The sequence below is a fragment of the Diadema antillarum genome, unplaced genomic scaffold (assembly GCF_040938485.1).
Source record: "Diadema antillarum isolate AM-2024a unplaced genomic scaffold, OU_Dant_1.0 seq00000932_RagTag, whole genome shotgun sequence".
In the NCBI taxonomy this organism is placed as follows: Eukaryota; Metazoa; Echinodermata; class Echinoidea; order Diadematoida; family Diadematidae; genus Diadema; species Diadema antillarum.
In genome coordinates this window covers 492,187-518,817 of record NW_027271783.1, presented here as the reverse complement: position 1 = coordinate 518,817, position 26,631 = coordinate 492,187, and the positions used below count along the sequence as shown (strand labels likewise).

The 26,631-nt window shown below is 37.7% G+C and overlaps 1 protein-coding gene across 1 annotated transcript in view; it reads right to left on the bottom strand.

The window, feature by feature from the left end:
• The window catches only part of LOC139741498 (uncharacterized), a 54,861-nt gene extending 37,963 nt beyond the window's left edge, over window positions 1–16,898 (bottom strand). The window contains exons 1-4 of the mRNA XM_071652081.1: window positions 16,820–16,898; window positions 15,538–15,765; window positions 12,745–12,966; window positions 12,006–12,143 (exon numbers count right to left, since the gene is read on the bottom strand). Coding sequence (XP_071508182.1) covers window positions 12,006–12,143; window positions 12,745–12,966; window positions 15,538–15,765; window positions 16,820–16,898 — 667 coding nt within the window. The remainder of the gene's footprint in view (window positions 1–12,005; window positions 12,144–12,744; window positions 12,967–15,537; window positions 15,766–16,819) is intronic.
• Window positions 16,899–26,631: the final 9,733 nt, after the last annotated feature.

Here is a 26,631-nt window from a genome sequence, read left to right as displayed (position 1 = left end):
GGACGCTGAAAGCGTCGGCATTCATTGGTCGAATGATGTTCGCCACAAACCGGGTGTCCCGCTAACACCGGATGAATGAGCACGCCACATACGCGCGGAGGCTCGCTCGCATCCATTCCGCATCCGCATGCGTACGCTGCAAGCAGCACCTTCCTCTCTGCCCCTCCCCCTTCTCTCTTTCTTTCTCTCCCTCTATCTCTCCATCTTTTGAACTAGCGTGTTGTGCTTCCTCCCATCGTAATACATTTGTGATCAGTTGTTCCCTTTGTGGCCATTTAAAGTAAATACAAGACTCTGACGAAGCCTTAAACTTCGAACAATAAACATTTTTCCCGTTATCATTAAAACGTCAATATCGTAATGGTTCGATTAGCTTCCCACACTCAGCATTGGAATCGACATTCATGTCAGAAAAAAAAAAATGATTGGTGTTCTTCATAAGAATTCCTTCGTAGCTGCAAGCCGACGTACGTGATTGAAGATAATCAGCATGTTATGTTTGATTGAACATAAACATCAATTAGTGAGGTCGAAATGGACGACATTTACCATGTTGACAGAGAGCTCTCAGTCGAGTTAAAACCTTGATGAAACAAGGTTGATGCGCTGAAACTCTCGGGCTGTTTAATTTGAGAGAGCTAGGTCTACACTTCTACAACAAAACAAGAACAAAAAAGATGCTCGATGCTCCTGCTATAAACACATCATTCTCTTTGCTCTTGCCGCGTGCTCGTTATACAGACACCGCATTTTAAAGAAACACTTCTAAAATCTTTGGCGACGGGGAAAAAAACCCACCGAATCATGTTTTCCGTGCTTTTGCATTACAAATGCACATTCGCATATTTTCAGGTGGAAATAACGTTCACAATTTCAGTGGTTTATTTTTATACAATCACACATTTATACAAAGAAATACGCTCACTCATTATTTCAAAATTCTTATTAAGTCATTATCAATTTGACACACATTTTCACACCTGCAAAGACGCACGTCACACCAACACGATGTTGACTCATATAATGAACATACACAGAGATTACTATTTCCTCCAATGCCGTGTATCTTTGACATTGATATTGATATTGTTTATCTCTTGTATATCTATGATATCTATGTATCTATGTTTTACCTGTGCACTGCACGTCAGCATGTATGCATTCTATGTATGTACCGATGTAATGTGTATGCATGCAAACGAAACATATTTCAAGAAATGGACAATAAAGAGTTCAATTGACCTGCCTTGAATTGAATTGAATTGAATTATGACATCAGTTCTATTTTCTTCTCTATTTACTCATACACACTCACACACACACACACACACACACACACACACACACACAGAGTGAAATCTCTGTCGCTTTTTCTACATTTCATAGGACTGTTTTCTGTCCGTCATGTTTATATAGCGCTGCAGTGCAATATATTATACTTATTTCGCATCCCACATCGAAGTATTCACACTTAGCGGCCTCGCACAATTCGAACCGGACAGAATACAGCAGCATTTCAATGATACTGTCTCTCGCACACCGCTCCATTGTTTTGATAAGGAAAAATGATATAGCGATCATCATAAACATCTAATGTCCAACGCCCGTACGCTGACAAGAGTTGTATTAAGTGAGTCAGAGGACGTAGGTGACTACAGAGGAGGAAGAGCGCAATGACAGCATCGACATGCTGACCAATAGTTGAGATATATAGGTCAATGAATATGGCCAGCTGACCAGCTTCGGCCATTAACTTGACGGGGTCACAACAGCGTCTACTGCAGTGTGCATCCATTATCCTATACTATACTATACTTTTCTTTTATACTATATTATATTACATTATATTATATTATATTATATTATTATTATGTTATATTATATTATATTATATTATATATCATATTATATTATATTTAATTATATCATATCATATCATATCATGTTGTATCATAGTATATTATATCATATCATATCATATCATATCATATCATATTGTATTATATTATGTTATACATGTATGACTATATTTGGAATAAGCTTCACAATCAATATATGATGTAACAAAACAAAGTAATAACAGATCGATACACAAGTTCCCAGTGGACCAGTCAGAAGTGAGTATAAAACTATATTCTATTGATCACTATAATATTTTTTTTTCAAACTTTCTCCCTCCGAGAGTATTTCTAGACATCTCTTATGCCAGCAGGACAATGATCAAATCGAACTCTTTACCTGAATCAGCGTCAAAATATACAACCATTATCGACATTCGCGTAGTCATTATAGCTGATTGACATTAACCCCTGTAAAATACATTCTCCACAACACGCCCACCATTGTTATTGTTATTATCACTATTTTTGGCTGATATTATTCAATCTTATCACATCCACTGCAAACACTACCACAAGCAATCACATGTTTCCACAGTGGTAGCAGAGACCAATGATACAAATGTCGTGATAAGACGTAGGCCTATACTGATTTGATTTATATCATATTAATTTATCCATGGCTATGACAACATGCATCAAAACTATATCAATATACCACTTCTGCAGCTCCTCACTATTTCGAGTTCACGAATATTCTACTTTTTTTTCAGTTACCGTTCAGTTGCGTGGTAACGGGAAAAAAAAATCATCTCCCGCGTCGTTCGCTTTCTCATCATCACAAATCCACTATGAAATTGAATGGGGTAAAATGAAAGAAAAAAGATAGCGATGGATCAATACGCAGGGCTGAATTTCGAATCTGGCAGATTTTTTTTTTTTTTTTTTTTTTTTTACTGACAACTGACAGAGTGTAACACGTGTCGTAGCAAAATTTCTTTCCCATAATCCCTCTGCGTCCACGCATTCTTACCAATGGAAAAAAAAACAACAGCAGCAATATTGAATCGAAGCAAACATAGAGAGAATATTTTCATGAAACATCGATACTCAAAAATGTTGCCGTTGAGAAAATAGCAAATACTGCTTATTCCTCTCCCACGCCCTCCCCCCCCCCCCCCCCACCCAACATGCCCTCCTCCTTCTAAGCTAAACAGTTGCTCACTGGATACAAGAACTGGTACGTTTTGTCATGACTAAAACTGATAAATTGATCACCGGGAGGATGCCAGGCTGACAGGTGTTCCGACTTCGATTAGGGATTACCGGTAGCTCTTTGTCGCATGAGAGAAGCGACTCTGGAATTTGATTGTCTCAATTACAGGAGCATTCATTGATGCTCATAAGCCTATCGCAATCTCATTGATTAGATGACAAAACAAAAATAAATATATTGCATGGATTCAGAGAAGGATACAGAATAGGTAACACGAATATATCTATATATACATATAATATATGATTTCATATCCTATACTATAATACTCGAAGTTGTTGTTGTTGTCGCGGCCTTATGTATTTCCTGTTTTATTTCGGCGTTGCTGGTTTCTCTATCTCCTCCCGAGCCGTCGGCTCCGGGCAGTTGCGACCGGTGCCGTCGGCCGCAGGAAAGTATCCTACATCGAATGGCGCGGGTTTCGTCCCCTCTCCGCCTCCGTGTCGACGTCGAGGACGAAAAAGAAAAATTAATTAGCTACATGCATAATGCATTTTTGTGCGTGACGAAAGAGCCGAGCGTTTCAATATTCACCGAACCTGCGCTGGCCTCCTGCTTTCTCGATCTTCCATCTTTTAGCTTGCAGAGACACTGGGGGGGGGGGGGATACTAAAGATGATGGTGCAGCGAAATCTCTGACATCTTCCGGCGGACGCGCACGCACACACACAATGTACCTCGCAGAACTCTATACACACTCTACACTGTGTGTATATAGTTCTGTGATGTACCTTTGCCTCCGCCTGTTACGTGTACTGAATGTATTGACGATGGTTACACGAATCTGTGTGTGCGTGATATGGACTACAAGGGCATTTACGTACAGTTCGCCATTATTGGCGTCCCCAAATGAAAACAACGAACGTTGGTTATGTAATTGTATTTTGCACAACTGCAGAATACTATATGCAGCTCAGGTACGTCATTTGCCCGTCATTTAGTTTGCTCGCCGTTTGCTCTCAAGTCCGGTGTCATTGTACGCAGACTGTTTAGGACGCGGCTAAATATATTTGCCGATCGTACCCTTACATATCAGATTACACGCGCAGCAGTGTCCATTCGTTTACTGCAGAGCAGCTGTAATCATACATATTCATAAGATGAGCGGACGTAGAGGAAAACCTCGCTTTGCCGACCGCCTATTTTTAAAATTGCAAGTGGAAATAGAATGTGTGGTTCTATGGTCTATCAAACTAAGTTTTGGTGACAAAAAAAAAGAGGGAGCAAATGAAGACGAATGCAGTGATGTATATATTCTTCTTTCTTCCATAACATGGGAAAAACATTAAAGAAAAAAAAATACGAGGTCGTGAGAACCTACTCACACGGGTGCCTATTAAACCTGATGACTATATGATCTCCCCCTCCCCAAATAATAACAATGATGATGATAATAATAATAATAATAATAATAATAATAATAATGATAAGGATAATGATAATAATGATATAATAATAACAATAATAGGAGCAATAATTGTAGGCCTAATATTAATTATGATAATGTACAATCTGAAGCAGATGTAGTTCTATATTAATATGATATATCAAGCCAAGTTTTGGTGATTAAAAACAAAAAGGAGGGAGCAAAATTATGAAGATATATCTTATTTTTCTCTCATAACGTGGGGAAAAGAAACATGAAAAAAAAAACACAAAACAAACCGAGGCCTTGAGACCAGCCGTGGATTCCCGCGGGTGCCCGCGTGGATGCAAGAGCAGGGGGTAATCAAAGTCATAGTGTTAATATCTTCCCGTTTCGACGGGAACAACCTGTGGGCAGAACTTTCGGGGAATCTCATTTGCGTTTTTGGTAATTTTTCCCTGAATGTTTTTGTTTTTTGCCCTGTGGAGGTGGAAATGTGTGTGTGCGTGAGGGGGGGGGGAGGGGTGAGGGGCAACAAGACAACTGTTGGACTTCAACGGGTGCAAATAACCCCTCGAAACTCAAGTTCTATAATAAAAGCAAGTAGTGGCGGGAATGATCCCTACCAATGGACCGGATCGCCTGGCATATACTACAAAAATGTATTATAAAATTTCTGGGAAGGGTGGTCATTTAGAAGACAGCACAATTAACGAAAGAATGAGAAGACTTTTCTTTTTATTTCTTCAATAAAAATGTGCAAAATCGTATTATGAGAAAAAAAAATAAAACCCCTCAGACCCGTGGATTTCCACGGGTGCTGCTAGTATATATATATATATACATAGAATACATACATACATACAAATAATATTATGTTATATGTATGCATGTATATATATATATATATATATATATATATATCTATGATATTCCTTATATGATTATATATGTTATACTTCTGCTTGTGTTTCCCTATGATTCTGTCCAATTTTCTTTGATTTCTAATATCAGTTGATTAGTATTATTTTGTATTAACTTTCATGTACTTTCAGTTCTTTCACTTTGAAATAACATACATGTATTTAATAAATACATAAAGAGAGAAAGGGGGTTTGCTAAGAGATGTGATAGTTTGAAAACTGTTTTTAAAAACAAATGATATCTATTGATGTTATGTAATAATATATTTTTGAATGAGAAGATAGACTGATAGAAAAGTGAATCCCACAGAGGGATGGATAAAAAACGCATACATGTATTCATGATAATATACCGGTAAAACATATACAATATATATAAATGTGCATAATATATCTATATAAAATTATTTCTATATATATATATATATATATATATATATATATATATACATATCTATCTATCTATATATCTATATCTATCTGTCTATCTATCTATCTATCTATCTATCTAGCTAGCTAACTACCTAGCTAGTTAGCGAGCTATTTATCTGTCTATCTATCTATATATGATATCTAGCTGACCATCTATCTGTATCTGTCTATCTATATCTACCTGTCTGTCTATCTATCTATACTTGAGTATCTATCTATTTATCGATCTATCTATCTATCTATCTATCTTTCTATCTATCTATCTTTCTATCTATCTATCTATCTATCTACATGGTACATGTATTAAACAAATATAGGCAGAGCCTATAGGGGTGGGGTAGAAGAGAAGGGGTTTGAGGAGATAAGCGGAGGGGGGGGGGAGAGAACGAAATCGAATTGAGCATATTTTTGATTGAACGGTGTCTTATGGGACTGTTCATTAATGCTCGTCGGCCCAACAAATTGATGTTTGGGTTTAATTAGGCATAACATGCAGATTACCTTGAAGCACGTCTTCATACAGCTACGAAGGAATTCTTGTGGAGGACGCTATTCTTTTTTTCCCTGATTTGAATGACGATTCTAATGCTGAGTGTGTGCAGCTAATTGAACCATCGCGAGATTGACATTTTAATGATAACCGAAAAAAAAAATATCGTTTGTAGTTTAAAGTTTGGATTCACTTACGCCTAAGGTGCACAGAAAGTAAGGAAATTATCAGAAATGTTATGCGATGCGAGGGAAAACATTGCCTTGCTTAAAATCATGGAACTTTACAAAGTCAATTCCTGTCAATCATAAAAGAAAAACACCATGCTTTCAAGATCAGATGTGCAGTCTATTCTTTCTCAAACTCGCTTAAAATGCAACATTTAGCAACTCATTTCAATTAGTGTCAACTTGTTTGTTTCTATTAACGTCCAAATGTTGAGCGTCAAGAAATGGTGGGACTAATTGTAACACTGTTATCTACGTTTAGATATTGAACTAAAGCGCATTCATCGTTCATATTTCCATACATTTACTAGTTTAAAGCCCGAGTCAAGGGTTTATGTAAAAGCATGAATGAATTGTCACGATTCATTAATTTTGCGAGTTATGTTTGTGTTCCCACGAGCCTTCTTCATTCCAAGACCAATATTCCTCTTACCACCCCCACATTTTTTTTCTTTTTTAACCAAAGACCTCTCCAGTCTGTACTGTTTCCCAGTTTCTTGCCATGTCGAGGAGCTGAAGATTAAATGGTCGGATCAAATCAGCGTTCAATCAATGAATTGAGGGGGTCTCATTCAAAAATAGACGGGGGATCATCGTAACGAGGAACTTAAATCCATGGCATTTAAGACTTGCATATTATTCGATGGGATTATGTCAAGAAAGTCAGCCAGACCAAAATGAGAGAGATGTTGGACGAATCAATCTGTTGAAAACTCATGGATTGTTAGACGTCAGCAGAGCACAACAAGACTTTATGTTAATAGTCACAAAGTCTGTCCAAGAAATGATCATTGCTATAATTACAGCAAAGCATAAGACTACTTCGCCTTTAGCAGCTTGGAAACTTGAAATGTAATGGATTGCATGGATGTAGAAGACATTCTTGCCGATTTCTTACGCAAATTAGATGGTCTAACTCTTGGAACCGGGTTTGTGGGATTCCAGCATACTAAATTTATACTGAAAGTCTGGTTTTCAATTTTTATTTCAAAATATCTCTTGCATCCTCATTTTCCACACACCATCTAGAATATCTTGTACATGTTTAGGTCTACATAAAATTATGATAATGATAATAATAATCATCTTCTTCTTCTTCTTCTTCTTCTCCTCCTCCTTCTTCTTCTTCTTCTTCTTCTTCTTCATCATCATCATCATCATCATCATCATCATCATCATCATCATCATCATCATCATCATCATCATCATAATCATAACAACACTTGTAATGCCAGGGTATCTATCATTAATAGATGCTCATGGCACAGAGAATTAAGGGCAGATAACGAATGTCTATAAAGAGCGATACAAGAAAAGAGATGGAGGAAATATTTACAAAACTGCTTGTCTCAATAACCAGGTTTTGAGTGATTACTTTGTGAAATCTTGGGGTTACAAAGAGGGTACAGATTACGAATGTCTTATGAATGTTTGTTCCATAGTAATGGACGGCATATAAAGATGATGGATCACCCCAAGAAATATGAGTTTGTGATGGCACAGCGAGCAGAGATGAGTTTAAAGACCCAAGGCTTCCAAAAGGATTGTAAGAGATCATCAAGCTACAGCTGCAGTGAAGAGAAGTTTTATGTAACGAATGAAAGACAAGTATACAGCAGCAATTCAAACATGATTCAATATTGAACCTGATGTTATATTGGGTTTCCTCTTAGGTGACAATGAAACTAGACTTTTGCATATTCTTTTGCCAGCTTCTTTTCTCATGAATCGTTAGCCACCTCCGCAGAAAGACAGACAAAGTTTATGATGATGAATATGAAATGAAGAAATTCTGGGTTAGGTTATAGGGATTTTTTTATTTTCAACTCGACACCACTGCACAATGTAATTATGTTACGCGTGACTACTAATGCTTGACTATGCAGATAAGTAACGTACAATAGCAGAACTATTGCTCTGGAACTAAAGAGGTGCACAGAGAGATTGTTGATCAAACCAAGTGGCAAACATGAAACGATTGAATGAATTAAGTCACGTACATCTTGCTTTGACAAGTTAAGGATAAAATTCCAACCAATGTCACTCTCATAGAAATAGGTTCAACTTTGCACCTTTACCAATGTCACACTGGGAGCACCTTTGTAGGGTGTAACTTTGCACCTTTCAGACCAGTTTCACAATGGGAGCGCCTGAAAAGGTGCAACTTTGCACCTTTATTGTCTGAAAGGTGCAAAGTTGAACCTATTTTTTTTTTCTTAGTGTGTAGCAACAGACAAACACATACATACACATACACACAGATGAACACACGTACCACAGAGAGAGAGAGAGAGAGAGAGAGAGAGAGAACTTGTAACGAATCTGTGTATTGAACTTATTTTGTTAATCAAATTATGTATTTCATTTGTAGAATGATAAACATGTACCATCTTTCACCAATACCATCTTTAGTTTGCCTTTGGCATAGTATAAAGGCATGTTTCAAGCGGCACAGCTGAGTTATAGACTATCTGAGGACGAGGACGAGGTATGTTGTCGTGGTTACGGAAATGAAATATATGAATAAAGCATCATCTGTTTTTCACTTGTATTAGGTCCATGTTGTGCTCTCTCTATATGATTTACCTCTATTGACACTCCCGTGGATCCACACTGTGCATAGAAATTAAGTAACTTATACATGTATAATTTGTTTGCTCGAATGTCATATCGTTCATTTTCTCTCTTTGTTCTTTTATAATCCACAGAATATCTTTGGAATATGTTACATTTTACAATTTTTGTCAATCGTATTTGCTAATTCGGTGTATGATGTATTCATCAAATTTCGTCTTGTGAAAAGGATATTTTTAGGGTACCATTGCTAGGATAAAAATCATTCAGTAAAAAACACACACATACACACATATGACTCAGAGACACGCTGAGCAGCTTCCTCACAGCTGATACAATGTAGTCCATAAAGACAGGCATCCCATCACGAACCTATCTTCACTAATTCAGCCTTGTATATTTCTTTTTCTTTCACTCATTTTTGGAAAAGAAGGGAACATAAAAATCGAATTATCACATTTGATGCAGATGTAATACTATCATAGTTCACTTGTAGCAAAGAAACATGCTACCATAAAGTTGGCAATTAAGCGGAAAAAGTAAGGAGATATCCCTGATTTCCTCACTGTAGATGGTTTATTCTAGAAACGATCTTAATAAAACTATTGCTCACATATTGTGTACTTAGCAATACTTAACATTGATTATACTGATTAACATTTTTACATCGGTTGTTTCTTTCCCTAACTCACATTTTAGAACTATTTTGAGGCACTAAAGCTGGGTTTTTGTTTCATCTGCAAATGGTAAACAAAAAAACAAATAAAAAAGAATAAAAAAACGATCATCAGAGTACGAATGCTGATACATGTACATCAGCTCAAATCTAGTGGAATCACGCCGGTTCTTGACGTAAGCTATAGGAGAGGGGAGGTCAGAGTGACGGTAATTTTATGTTCGTAGCATTACCTGTCTATCATGGCCCTCCAGAGGGTGCACTGTTCACTATACCGTTTTTGTTTTTGATTGTTTTTTAGTTTTAGAGAGGGAGGAGAAAGTCGGGCAAAATCAATCAATCAATCAATCAATCAATCAATCAATCAATCAATCAATCAATCAATCAATCAATCCAACAAACACATAAAAGCAAGATAATCACAAGGTGTGTACCAGCATATCATGTCAAGGAAAAGTTTATTTTTGGTCTCTCGGGGGAAATGCAACATACTAATATTGTCTGAAGTTCAAAGGTTTCTACCAGAAACAAGGCAGTTGCCATATTTTGAGAAATACCGGTAACTGCTGATCATCAATACATGTATATCAGTGGCAAAAAAAAAAATGCAAAATTATATTAACACTATTAGGTCTTGCTGTTACTTTTAGAACTTTGAAACTGATATTTCCAACCAAGCACTGTTAAAAGCAAATAAAAAAAAAATATGCACTAACATGTTCACTAAACAAAAACACACATTAAAATGTATAAAAGGGAATAAACGAATTATCAGATAGTATCTAATCAATGGAAGTCTTGGTGGGTATATGCAATTGCATAATTTCGGAAGTCACTGTTGGTCTCTTTATTCCTAACACTTTGTCAGTGTACCAGTCAATGTTGATAATAAGTTACATCCGAAAAAATAAAACTCACTATAATATTATGTAGAGTCATGCGAATCAAGTTGTTAGGATGCAAAATTTGTTCACACAATGTTGGCAGTAGCCCTAACATATTCTTTTATTCACATCATTTGTGAAAAGGCAAAGCCATAAAAATGCCAAATCCTGGATGCTCGATGACCGAAATTTTTGTTTTCACTTTTATGGGGGATGGTGGCGAGAAAGTGTTCAGTTTAGTAAAGTCACTCTGAATACGTGCAGGTCGGGTCAAGTCGCCGCACAACTGCCAATAAAATATGACAAATGCCATAATAAAGATGAATTTATAACGATGTTCCAAGACATTCAGTAGGAGAGTATGGGGAAGAAAGATATCTGTACTCCGTATCGTCTTCAGTAAAAGATCATCAGAATATCACTTCCCATTTCTGTTTATCTCTATACAATACCTTAAACAATAACGTCTACAGCTGCAAATCGAACATGGCATCATGCATAACGTAGAAGTCTCAAATATCGGTTCAATGTGTAATACAAGGTATCAAAAAACTTCAAGTGTACATGTATATTTTGCACTCCCTAAAAAGCAACAATTGTTGACGTCGTCAGCATGAAACATTTGCACAGTCACACATTCATGCTACTTGTCCAAGTCGGCGTATGTTGCTTTGAAAACATAAAACAAAGTACAAAGGAAATATCGGTGAGACACGTGTGAAATGCATGCGCTGAAAAGCACTGTCTTGCTATCGACTGTTCTCACATATTCACGGCCAAGCACAAGAGGGCGCTATTCAACATCCATCTCTCGATACGAGAGCTGAATAGATAACAACATCATGTTGTGTTACGCGAATCCCTGTAGTCGTTCACAATATTACAGCGCTAAAATTCACATTTCACATTGGGAAACATCGCGAAGTCTTCCACTTCTCTCGATCAGCAAACGACAGAGTACACTTAACGTAAACTGATTTAAAACATAGATAATTTAACAGTTCAAACATCGAGCATAATTGCTGTCAATAATTGACTCGAATACGTTTCTGGTCATCAGCAAATTGGCAAGACAAGACAAGACATGATAAGTCAGTCTGTAAAAAGAAGATGACGACACGAGTCTAATGATGATGATGAAAAATATAGAAAGCATCTATGATATATACATGGGACGGTGGCTCTAACATTCAGGAATAGTTCGATTGTCGAGCAAAAACAAAAACTAAAACAAAAATCGAGGTGGCGTTATCTCAAAGTTGCCCTTAAGAGGCATCGATAGAGGAGATGCAATGACGTCAGACAGACGAAAACAAAACTGGCGCTTGGTGCCCTCGTGGTGGCGCTACTGCTGTCGTCTGATCCCACTGCGATCACGAATGGCTCGTCTTCGTCATTGACTCGTGGCTGGGACTTTGACGGCGTGGTTGAGGGGATGATGGGTAAACCCGTTGATGCTTGAAGATAAGAAATAATTAAAAACAAAATGAGATTCGTTAGTTATGGTTACTAATTTTTCCCAGAAAATGATGCAAAATATTATACAGCGAGACTGAAAAATCAGGAAGACTGCTCGAGACTTTGAGTGTTATACACTGTACACTGTATTGCACTAACGCACTTAGCCTATGATAATTTGTCTTAGTGCGCAAAAAAGTAAGATATTTTGTGCTTTGCTTTGTTTTCTCGCTTATCTCGGGGGGGGGGGGGGGGGGGAGGGGGCCTATTAACTATTAATCTTGCCAATCAAATAATCATGCTGTGTGAACTTTGACTTTCAGAATTTTAATATCTTCACACACTTGTGTGCAATTTACGTCTGGAAAAATGAAAAACGGATATCAATAATTTATTCAGTTGTATACATTCTTGGCAAGAATATTGATAATAATTCAATCAATTTTTTCTCCAAAGGCGTGCACAGACTTATAACAAGGAAAAGGAATTGAAAAAGAATGAAACAATATCGGTAGAAATGACAGTAATCTACAATGTAACTCATTTCCTTCTGAGCGACACAAAATCTTAGAAAAGAAAAGGAAAAATAGCGGGACTCACCACAACCCGGTAACCGATGCGGTTGACACCGCAGCACACCGGCAACACAGTGGCAGCTGTTACAGTTGATGTAGGTCCAGCCCCCGTGGGGGACCCTGCCGCAGCTGCTGTTGAAGCGGTAGATCTCGCAGTAACGCCCCATGAAAGCGGACGGACAGTAACAGAAGCTGCCGAGCAGGCGAATCCCGCCGTTCTGACATGGCGGTAGAGGGCGGTGTGTAACTATGAAAAAAAAAATCATAAAAGAATGAAACGTGATTTGTCATAATCATTACACGTGCACTGAAGACATAAAGAATGTCATCAAGGATTGTGATTTTCATCATGTAGGTTTCTAAAAAAAGCACACACACACAATTATCAAGCAATCTTCAGGAATTCGACTATTTTTACAACATTGATCAAATCATATAGTCTGTTATGCAATGAAGAATCACTTAAAGGAATACCTATGTATAAATATTGACAGTTCAGCTGTTCTTAAAGAGACATCGACTCAGTAAAGAATTTTAAACTGCGATTGTTCAGTTGCTCAAGACAAAAAGGCTGATTTACAAAAACACTAGACACAATCTATTCGGACGAAAAATATTGCTTTAATACAGTATATGTCACACTCTATAGTTGGTCAATATGGAAGAAAAATAAACATAAAGAATTAAAAATTTCGGTTTTTAGACTGTTAGACGAATGCTAAACCTGGGTAATATTATTTGCACATAATCGGAATGTCATCCTTTCCATGACCAATAAAGTTTCTGATTTTTTTCTTTAGGGATGTCTTCTATTGTTTTAGTATATTGTGACATCACAAAAAGGTTAAATTAATTTTTCCGCACGTACTTTTCCAACTTTATTATGTTTGGTTCATATCATTCAACACACTCTCTTTTTGTTATCGTAATATTCCAATTTGCTTATTGAGTAGTTGCCAGAGGAACCAGGTGAAGCTTAATTAGCATTGAAAATACAAGCATACTTTTGCCCCCGTGAAAAACACGTTGATTCCTACCTTAGTCTAATAAACGTATGAGAAAATGCATTCAGTTTACATTTGATCTTAGTTATGAATGCATGTTGGTAAATAAAGGTACAATATTATTTAGACTGCGTAACATCTATTAGTGTGTAAATGGTTGGTATTGAACTTGTCGAGTGCTACTGCAGTCTTCGTAACGTTGGCTTCTCGCGCGTTTACCATAAGCCCTTCGCACGCAGTACGACTGCAATCCCATCACTTAGGTCCTGTACGACAGCAACGATCTAACACTGTTGCTTTGTACGTTTAATCCAACGCCTAGTCCACCCCATTCATTCCCAGCGGGGAAGAATTCTAACCAGTCGTGAGGTAAGCTCTTTCATTCACTAAATCTATTGTCATCACTGATGTAGCTGGGACAATAAACAGATCCTCCCATTGTGCTCCTAATGCCGTAGGTACAATGAACCCCGTTGTGAGTGAACTTGAACAATCTTTACACGAAATTACCCCCGTATTAGAGGGAGCGCCTTAGCCCTTTACGAGGAATGACGCAGTTTGTTTTGCGTACTATACGGGAAGGGTGGGGGCTAACTTTGATGTGTGTGTACATGTTTACATAACCACCTTGAGATGTCAAACTTGTTGAAGTTTGCGTTTGATCTACAGGTATATCTAACGCTGATGTGAAGTTTACAGGAAATTCGGTCCCAGAATTTCTCCAAGGATCGACGCACACCAAATAAATGTCAGAATGTTTCTGCAAATATTGACCAAAATAAACTTGAAAAGACATCTCAACTTGTAGCAACTACACGATAAAAACGAAGTGCACAATTTGGTTACATCACAAAAGCCCCATCAGTATAATATCAATGTGAAGGGCGAAATGGAAGCAGAACTTATGTAGGCGAAAGACGATGATAATGCAGTTTGATTTCTTCGAGTTCTTCCTCTTCTTTTTTTTTTCTTATCTATCCCTTAATGACGCTACATCAAATTGTAGTAAATGTAGCAGCGGCGGAGGCGGCAACAACAACAACAACAACAACGACATTAAAGGGATGCTACAGTCTCGGTTGAGATGGGGCTTCAGGTTTCCAACGTTTTTTATAATAATTTTCAATAATGAGAAACCTGTTATGAGATATAAAAGAGTAAATGATTCTAAAATAAATCCCAAGTTTATTTGATGACAATTGGTTTTGAAATGGCTGAGATATCCCACACAAAGCAATCCCATAAAAAGGGAAACCCAACTTTTATTTGGATCGCTATGTTTTACTTTTGTGTTTTTGTTTTTTGTTTTTTTTATATATCAGCCATTTCAAAACGAATTTTTATCAAATAAAGTTTGAATTCCTTAGAATTGTATGCTCTTTAACATTTCATAAAGCGGTTTCGAAGTATCTCGCAAAAAGTTAAAAGCTTTATCCTCATCACCTAAACCAATATACCATCACTTTAATATCATGAAATTTTGATAATTTGATATTATGATATTGATATTTTTCGATCACATACCACGACAAGAAGAAACTTATTTTACATGCGCGTCAGGAAACCATGGAATAGTATACCAAGAAACTTAACAGAAGCACCCAGTGTCTTCAGATTTTGAAGTTGGTTTGGATAAATTCTGGCACAATGAACCCATCAAATTTAAGTTTGATGCCACTCCACCTGGCCATGGCCCAGCTCATCTCAAGGACCAAACCTGGATCTGAATATAGAGGCTCAGCCTGCGTTCAGAATCTTCCATAGGTATCCTGCATAGGTAGGTATTAATAGCCTGACAATAAGTTTATGCTCACCTTGGGTGACCGTGGAAGATACAGGCGTGGTCAGCTGGGTTCTACCTCCTGCTAAGAGGATTTCTAGGCTGGCCAGGGCCACCTCTCGATGACCAGGGGTTCGGTTGTCGTCCGGCACGCGTCGGTCGATGGCCCCCGACATCTTCGCATTAAGGGTGGCGAACGTGTCGTCCATGTCTCCTCGCCGACCGTTCAGTGAGCTTGTCGGCCGTCGGCCTGAAACACGACCTGCCGTCGAAAGAAAAGAGCAAGACGGGATGAACTTCTCAAATCACATGCACTGGCTCTACAATTAACATTTCATTCATCTCTGTATACATTTGTGTATATACAAATTTGTATACGTGGAGAGGATTTCGTCAACAGCAAGTCTATACAAAATTTGTAAGTTGAAAGGCTGCACAAAACGTGTCTATTTGTGATCAAACAAGTCAAGTGTAAATCCTTTCGTTTTTATGATTTACAGGGCGCCTTGAATGCACAAGTACATGTATAAATGACAATATTAGCCTGAAACAGATAAAAGATGAATAAAATTTACACAACGATTTGCGCCCAACTTAATGGCAGTAGATTAAAGTTGGTTTTGGGACATAAAACATGGTCAATTTCAGTGTGCATACAGTTACAGTGTAAATGTATTGTATGTACTGTACCGTCGTATTATCCTCCAAACAAACAAATGGAAAGTGAAGATAAAACATCATCGATCGAAGTGTTTATGATAATTTCTTCAATTCTGGTTCATGAATATGCCTGAATTAAACAACGATAATCAATTTGCGAATAACTATCTCCTGCGACGAAAATTGCCAATGTAAAGCACATTAATTTACATCTCAATGGCCAATATCGAGTTGTAGGATAAGATACTGTAGGAAAAAAAATGATTGACCAGCCAAAGAAACATAAGCAGGACAATATAGACAGATAGAATCGAACGAGACCTCATCTCTTCAAACTGTATCGTATCAAAGGGAAATAATGATGCCATTCGTTTGCATGATAAATTTGCAAAGACAGGTGTGAATCCTATGTGCTCAGACAAACTCACAGAGGAAATACGAATAGCACGCCAAATGAAACTTGTTTGTTTCCATTGACATGGTTGTTGAACACCTCTTTCCAGCCAGATGACGTCATGCATACAGTACAAAATATAATGTATACCAAGATTAAGAAACCTTCAGCTATGAAAATATAATGGCTACATTTTCTTTTGGCATGCACGAACTTGTCTCAACGTAATAGAATTTGTTTGCAAACACAAACACAAACTCACCATTTGTAACTTTCGACGTTCCCGCCATGTCATAAAGGCTGAGAAGAATCAGCAACGGCAATATCACTGTCCGCTCCATTTCGGGTAAAGATGTTGGCAACTCTGCTGGAAGAAACGTAATACCTGAAGTTGATCGGCTGTTGATCCTATACTGTACGCCACCGAAGGAAACGAAGTCGACTATGACAACTATGATGTGATTTGTAGAAATGATGCTATTTACGTCAGAATTTCTCGACTCAAAGCGACGTGGTGACTTCTTCCGCGAAAATAACTGATGGATTTCGCGTGCAAATCGTGCAGATGGTATAATCCGCCGGGTTGGAAAGGCACGCCGACAGCCTCCGAGTGTTTGTACCTAACATCCACCTTCGTCAATAGTTTCTCATAAAGACAAGACTTCTTCCTTCAAAGCTACCACGTGAAGTATTCCAGTTAATAGAGCAGACGAGTATTTTATTTACTACCGATGCTACATAATAATCACAGACTCATATGGCATCACATCAGAGAACACAGTGATGTGCTAACTCGCGAAAGCCAACTTCTGTTGTGACGACCTCAGGACAGAAACACCTTCAACTCACGTCAGAGCCTTCATGCCACTCTGAAAGCTACTACGTTTTCACTGGCTGCTTGCACGTGTGTTTTTGTCACGTAGAGGGGGATTATGTCTTCCAAAGAGAGGCCATTCTTCCTAACTTGAACGTGATCACAAAACACTCCCCTGTCATTGTTCCCACCAACGGGAGCTGTTCCCAGAAAATCGCACCCATTCACACGTGAAACATGCACGTCTCGTCGCTGTAATATTATGCATCCGTTCCTGACGCGGATGACTATCAGTATTGACGCTATCATTACATATCATTATTCTTTCATACTATTTTTAAAGTTATTATTGTGGAGGGTTCCGTTGGTATTTTTTTTAATTGGGGAGGGGGGACATTATCTTTTTTAAATTAATTGTTTCTATTTTTCCTCAGGGCTCTGTTGAGCCCTGAGGAAGACCGGCAGTTAGTCTATTCTAAATCTGCATGATTGTGTAATTTTATTTATCCTAAATGCTTGATGTGTGTCTACCTTATCTCGTTATGAAACTTGTTAGTCCATCTTATGCTGTTTATATAATAGTTTATGTATATATACGCTGATCAGGCTACTCTGTATGAAGATTTGCAATAAATGAATAAATGAATAAATAAGTAAGTAAATAAACAAATAAATAAATAAATAAATAAACGAATAAATAAATACATAAATAAATACATAAATAAATAAATAAATACATAAATAGATAAACAAATGAATAAATAAATAAATGAATAAATAAATAAAATAGCTGATCAAATGAACATTGTCTGATGAGCTGCAGGAATAGTTTATTTTATTTTTCTCTCTCTGCATGTTCTTTCCTCTATAAAAAACAATCGTTCTAAATTGATGGTCGTACTTTCTGCAACTCGATGCCCGGGGCCTGTCCGTCTTCTCTTGGATTCTTTCGATTACTTTCTATACAGTTCTTCAATAGCACCATATTTTGTCATCAATTAACGTTAATCATGCACTGTAAAAACATCGGTGTTAGATTTAACACCATGGGTGTTAAATCTAACACCGATCAAACTTCAAAAGAGGACCACACCCACAGGTGTTGAAAATGTATTGTGACGGTGATAAAAAAGTGTTCGCCTGGCACTTCATGGTGTTAATTTGACACTGTGGGCAGTGTGGCTGGTGATATTTTTGACACTGCGCTAGAGTTAATTCAATAATGACACCGCATGGTGTTGATTTGATATTGGTGGTGTTAATTGCAATGGTAGAACACCAGTCCAGCTTCAGTAGGGGACCACACCAACTGGTGTTACTTTGGTGTAAATTTGTTTACACATTTTTTTCAAAAATCAAGTACTTTATCGGAAAATTCTTTATCGTCTTGTTGAAGTTCAAAATTAACAAGAAGTGCAGTAACTAAGAAACTATTCAAAAAAAAAACAATTTTAAATTTTGAAATGACACCCGGAGGTGTTAATCTAACACCATGAATGAACACCGGAAATTTAACACCAGCTCGGTGTTTCATATTTAACACCGGACTTTTTGCAGTGTGTGAATTTGAAGTGAACATATTTAATAGACTATATCAGGGGGTCAGAGAAAGAGAATTACGGATGAAGTTTTGTTGGAAATGATGGATATTACTGACATGATGTTGACGCATATTACAGGTGACTGGGTGATGGCTTTCTTATGTAATTCATGTCGTAGTCACTAATTCGGCATCGTTCCATGCTGAAATGCAGAGTGTTTCGGGAGTGTTTCATCCTTCGTCTTTTTCCACAATAGGCTCCTGTCATTTCATCATACGCCAAACTGTTATACCAGATTTCACATCTAAGCATTGCAAGTAATGCAAAGGCGGTCGCGTCTTCACCTTCACGATCTTCGATTAAGGATGTGAACGGGTCCCAGAGGTGGCGCTCGTTGAACAAATAAGCAAACGCGATAAGTTAATCCCCTAACAATGCACAGTATTGGTAAGGGCCGGGGCTACTATTCATTCGGGGAGAGATGGCTCTCTTCTCACCTCCCTGCCCCTATCCACCTTATCCAACTTTAGGTAATTGGGGGGGGGGGGGGTATCCTTGGTACAGCCACCTCGCGTAAACGCTTGGTGAAGTTCGAGAGATGGGAGTGGTGGAATCAGGTGATACGTCATAATGTTGATGTTACGTTTTTAATTGGATGACTGCGATGGTCATGTCTTAGTAGCCTCTGCCGGATACACTTTTGGAAGTACTTCCTTCCGGAAACGTTTTGATGAGTACGATATTTCAGGATCAGAATCAAATCCCATTTCCAAATGCTCACAGGAGATGGGAGCAAGAATGACTAAACGCCCTTGGCAGTAATTTTCAATAACGGGGGAAAACAACATCAATGTTGCTGTTAGGACTGTTTCGGCACGGCAGATAAAAATGTAAATGAGCCTATACACGAAGACTATTGTGTTCCTTTTCCCTTATGACGTAAATACTCACTCCTGAGTGATACACGCCATTAAAACCAAATCAACAACAAAACAAGAACTTATGTTCTACCTGGAAACTCATTTAGCTTACTCAAGCATCCATAGGAATCTGTCAATCTTTCGAAGTATCCAAGGAAATGTTCAGGTCGCATCAGTTGAGGTCACGACAGTCTATTTCCAAAGGCAATTGCAATAAATTAATCAAATTGCATAACGAAATTGAAATTTCCATCAAAGACCTGTTCTACTGGTCATTGTTGATCGATTATTCTACAAAAGCTGTCACTTTGATCAGTGAAATAGCGCATAGTGCATAAACATAAAGTATATTATCATGATTATGATGTATGTTCATATGTGTTTCCACGTAACGACTATTCCTTCAATTGTTTAGAGGTTGTAATCTTTAAAAAACGCAAATATTTCATTTTCATAACTTTTTCTTTCTTTTTTTTTGTTTTTTTTTTGTTTTTTGTTTGTTTGTTTGTTTGGTTTTTTTTTTTTTTTGGGGGGGGGGGTTATGAATCCCCCTTCCTTGACAGTGATAATGATGAGCATGGATAGCAAATATGGCAAATAAAGAACTTAAGATATAGACGTGCCCGCACCAGGGTATGATATATAAAAAAAAAAGGATGAAGATAGCAAATTCATCATCGCTTGCATCATACTCATCGAAACAAAGGTAAATAACAGTATTAACTGAATGTTTGTATTGCGTCACAGTGACGGAAGCCTTTGCTGAGATTATCGCGTCACATTGTAAATTATTTGATCACAATATGACACACAATGCACTTTTCTTCAATAAAACATTAATGCACTAACAGACCAGGAGCCGTTGAGGGACAATATTTAGGACAAGGGTTAATGTAGATATTCATATAAAACTTCACACTAACTCTTTATTGTTGCCCTGCTTCGGCCACCAAAATCATCAAAATTCATTTTGGCGGCCTTACAATGAAATTTGTTAGCCCGAAAATATACCAACCTCAAGAGAAAACCTTAAAAATTGAATGATTAACAATAAAATGATAGAAGCCATGATGAGTATGTGAAAGTTGGCAGGCAAGGTATGATAAGGGCTTCAAATGACACGTACTGTGATTAAGCTCTCTGGTACTAACTTATTTAGTGTTCAATTGAGGCGTATACACATGATATTTCCCTGACACCGCGTATTAACGATATGATTATATTTATAGAGGTTCAAGTCTTTTCTTCATACGGCACAATGCACCTGGTTGATACGGTTTGCCGACTTTTACTACAGTCACCTGGGGAACCACGAGGGGTCGGCATTATTTGCCTGTTTTTCTCGTGTTAGTAGGTATAGGGGTATACTTTCTTCCAATATTAGACAGCTAGAATTTGGCCGTGAGAAGAAAAATTTTGCCGAATTTGGTTGAATATTTTGTTATCTGTTTCGTTCTTCTCATCCCCACCTCTTTTACATTGTATCTATATGTGAGGAAAGTTGCATTCTAATTCCGAACCATTACAACACCTGCCAAGAAAGGCAATGACTACACGTGGACATTCAACAATGCGATATCATACGAGCAGAACTGCGTAGGCAGAAACCAACGCTTTCAAGAAAGTGGAACATTGTCAAATAACCAACAAGCGTTAAAGTAAAGGGTACATAAAGCGCAACTCCGACCGCCAATTGGCTGGTATTGTTACATTTCGCGAACAATGTACGACGTGTATCTACCTTGTTCAGCAGTAGCTCTTTTTTGTCTCGAATCCCTTGATTACTTCATTGTCGCTTCTCGCTAAGTGCTAAATTAATTCTCCTCGACTTGCCAAGGAAGGATTAATCTATTCCAATCAAGCTCAATAGGGGGCAATCCCGGGGACAAAAATTGCCCTCTTCAAATCTCGGCCCTGGTGAGATTCCTGAGATGAGGTAAGTGTTGCTTTAAAGATCAAAGCTCTTTAAGAGTCGATTGAGATCTCCTCACGAGAAGGGTCTGATCATCACATTATGTGTGTTACTTCTCAATCTCCCCTCTCTCCTCCTCCTCCTCCTCCTTTTCTTCATCATTATCCCCTTCTCTCTATCTTTATTTCTGTCAATCCCTCCCTATCAAACTATCTACCCATTTTCTACCTCTATCTCCATTAACTGTTTACCTGTAACTCTAGAAAATTACCTTTCGACCATCTATCTCTCTCCATATTATCGATTATGCTTTTTGTTCATCAATCTTTCTCCCTATCGACGAATCAGTACCTAGAAGAAAATACTTCAACCAGGCTGACAAAAGTAATGAAATCTGTTAAACGATGCGAGTGGATTAAAGTGCGACGAAAACGGACTACTATAAAAGTGCAATTATCCGTTTTTCGCACTATAATTCACTTGCATCATGAAATACAAACAGACTTCGTGACGTTTGTAGTATTTTCTTTTACAGATTTATAAAATTCACTGTCTGTCATTTTCATCCTCGTTTTGTTTTGTTTTTCTTGGGTCATAATCCAGTTTCATCTAGCTTCTTCATCTTTTGTTCATGTTCCTGCACTACCACTAATCTATGATGGATGTCAGTGGTAGAGACTTTGGAAATAGTTTTAGTGCACACGTACGGGAAGCTTATAAATCGCATTTCATTTCCTTTCCGGTCTGACATGTCTTACAGCGACTCGATAAAGTCAACTTCAATGTAAAATCTGCGTAGCGTCATCATGTACTTTTCCGTTTGTTTGTTTGTTTGTTTGTTTGGTTGGTTGTTTTTTGTTTGTTTGTTTGTTTGTTTGTTTGTTATTTGTTTGCTTTTTTTTCTAATCCCTGAAAAACTGTTGTATACAATGGCACGTTGAATGTTCAGCAAAACTTTACCAGAGATGAAACAAGAATTACCTCAGTATATCTAGCAAAACTTGCTAGCAAGCTACTGAAAAGTCCCACTGAAAATCGATTGCCCTGATGCAAATTCCGGCTATAATGTTCACATGCTTGGACCTGAACATTTCGCTGTGAGAGTTTTTATTACAAATTGGGCAATGAAGGTGATGCTATTGCGCTGTTCATTGTGATCCAATCGCCAACAGTCAAGAAAAACGCACAAACTCTTACAAATGCAAGGAAATTTTGCGCTTATCAGCTCCATAACATGGATTGTTTGTCGTATTGATATTCTTTGACAACGTCAATATTTCCCTTTGGAAATGTTGGCACTGTTTTGCTATTTGCTTATAAGTGAATTATTTTATTTCGGATGCTGCTCTCTATGATTTTTAGGAGTTTCTCATATACAATACATGGTTTGAAAAAATACCACAAATTGACAAAAAAAAAAAATAAAAACTGGCGGCATGTTTCATTTGAGCGTATACAGCCTACACGAGTTTTACCACTCAATATGATAAAACACAGTAAGACAAACAAACAAATAAGGCACCACTTGTTAAAGTTTTCACAGAAAGTTTTTACTTATTCATCCAGCAACATTGATTGTATGATATACTTCTTGTCTATGTTTGTCTGTACGTTTGCTGAAACTGTAACTGAATTTGTTGTTTGAGCGACAAAAATTGGCTCCCTCTTTATATGAACTCCACTGCGTAAAACAAATTAAAAAAACAACAAATCGGTCACTGAGGCTGATGTTTAATACGATGACGGGGTATCGTTCCATTTGAAACTTATGGTCCCAAGTGTGCAGAAGAGCGATATCCCCCAAGAGTCTAGCTTTTGATTCCCAGGTAAATTAATGTAAGAATGTACGATCGAAGCCTGCGGGGAGGATCATACAATACAAAGAATTCTTCAGATATGTGTTCAGAAGCAGTTGAGTGGATTAACGTATACGACAAACAAGAAGAACAATAATCTATCTTAAGGGGAATTCGTGTTTGTGTTTTTTTTAAACCGGAAGCCAGTGGAGAGAATGTATCACCGATGCAATGTGAACAGTTTTCCTAGTGTAGGTCAGCAATCTTGCGGAAGAGTTTTGGAGAGCTTGAAATATGTTGATTTTTTTGTTGTGAAAGACCAAAGAACATTAATGGTTATACATGTAATAATCTATATGAGAAGAAAATAAGGGCACCACATGCATGAACTGTAATGCAAATCTCCCAAAAGAATCAAGAGATATACGCACCCAACAAATTTTCTTCCGCCGCCCATTTCTACTACCTTGATCATAATTAATTAACTTCTGGATGTTCTCCCCCCCCCCCCCTCCATCTTTCATCCTCTTGCTCATTCCTGTAACAATTTACTTATCGGCTCTATCGGGAGATTTTGATTCGAGCGGGATTTAGCTTGATCTCTCGCGATTAAATCGGCAGCATGTTTGATTCAACATGTCACTACAATCAAACTAAAAGGGTATATAAGGTAATCTTCCAAAGAAAGTGCCTTCAAGAAGGCGCTCAGATCCATCGCTCTCTCGGGTTAATGAAGGGGAGAGGTTAATGAAGTGGCCCATCTTGAGCCTCTTTTACCCAAGTCTTTTAACCTCTTTTGTTTAGATGTGTTATTGTGTTTCCCCTCTCTTCATTCAATTTCAGGCTTCATCTCGGAACAGAAGAAAGATTCTGGTCAAATGGCCGTGCAGGCTTAGATAGCGTTGAGACAAAGCTGGGATTACACCTCGATCGAAGTTCGCTCTGACATGGATTAGCCACGGTTATACAGAGGATTATGTTTATAGATTGGTAAAGCATTTTGCTTGCGATCGCCTTCCGTTCCTCTGAGCTGGAAACTTGTTTTCTTTTTTCATTTTCTCTGCAACACACATTGCCAACAAAAAGGTGAGGGATATACACGGTGAGTTCATTAATCGACAACTTTAATCTATATAGGTAGGATATTCGGTTCACTTTGGTTCGGAAACTCGTTAATTTAGTGAAAGGCGGAAGGGAATGCTTCGGTCAATTTACTTAGGAGTTTTGTGATGAGCTGTTTTACATAAACGTAATATATTCATGCCCAAATTCTTGTCGGGAATTGTATGGGCTTAGCTTTCCTTTCTGGATGAGATTATACTGCAAACGCCAGGTAAGTTCTGTATTCAAGCATTCCGCGCTACGAAAGAATGCAAACACGCCAATTATATGCCAGACGAGTTTACCATAACAGACTTCACTTTCACCAATTTGAAAGAGCACGAAATCTTTTTAAGAATTAAATAAAAGCACTGCGCAAAAAAAAAGTTTCTTAATCATGTGTAATCCATTTAACGAGTTGAGCATTGTCTTTCTCTTCCTAGAATGACCGCTAATAAGGTGAAGCAACCAATCATTTTTTTTTTTTTTTTTTTTGTAAATAACAGAGCATCCTAAGGACTGGAGGCAGAGTTCAAATGGTGAAACTTTCAATAGATTTTATACCCCATATTTCGCATGTCATTTCTACTTCCTATTCCTGTTTTTTCTCGTTAGATAATGATCGTCCATACTACATATAGTTATCATTTACAACTCTAAATGACATTATGTACCTATTCTTGTTCATTCTAGGTTTGTTTTCGATGAAACCTTTGTCATTCTATTCGTCAGATTCGTATTGTGTCAACTACTTAGTATAGAATTGTGTCAAAATCTTAGCATTATAATACATCGGCCGAAAAAAAGAGAGGTTTTGTTGCAGCCACGTAAGATGTCACCACGCGGGGATTTTTTTTCCTTCGGCATTTTGATTTGTTCATACTTAACCCATTTTGTCGTATTTACTGCACTGTACATTTTTTCAACGTTGCCGAAATATTTATGAAGCATATGTAAAAATGTTGACAACAAAATAGATATGTGTATTAATAGATGCAAACTTAACATTTACATTTGAGTATCTGATCATTTTCTGTTCTTCATGTGTTTACAAATGCGTACATATGAGATCTAACTACACCTGTACTTTATGAAGAGTGTGTTTTATACATTTTGTTTTCTTTGTTTTTCTACGAACAGGTGCCTTTCTTACATTTATACATGCCTTCCGACAAACTCTCCGGCGATGTTCTAACTTATGTCAAAGTTATCTAGTTACTTACAAATGTGTTGCCTTGTGTAATCAGACTATTTTACAGATGACTGAAGAATTCATGCCATAACAATTTGAGTAGAACTGCCAAAAGTTTTTAAAGTTATGTAAATACATTCCTGGGTTAACAATTTCCTAACGCACGCACAGAGATCAGAGACAAACACGAAGATGCGCGCACGCACGCACGCACACACGCACGCACACACGCACGCACACACGCACGCACACACACACACACACACACACACACACACACACACAGAAACGAAATATTTCGAACACTGACGCATACAGCCTCTGGCGTGTCGCATGCATCTCACTGGGCGGAAATAATTTCCGAAGCAAGGAATTTTTTTTCTTCCTCTTTAGATCATAAAGAGATATCCAGTTTTCACTGAGTCTCCAGCAAAATCAGGGAAACTTGGTGGCTCTGTAATTACTCTTGATACATCTGGGAAAAAGGTGACTTTTAAGTCTGTAGTGGTATTAATTTGCTCGAGCAGCAGAAAGTTTAAAGACCCACGAAGTTCCATGCCAACAAACAAGTTTTGACACGGCAACGCACGATTCACATAAATCATACTTTTGCCACAAGGGGGTTGGACACATGGAGTATTCTAAGAATTAAAAACCAAATTAAATATACTGAAATTGAAAAAAAAAAAAGAAGGAGAATGAATAGAAATGGACATAGCAATAAGAAAGAAAGGACATTTATATTGTGCAGCAAGTATGATATACTCTGCCGGCATGAAAGGGAATGATAGAAAATAA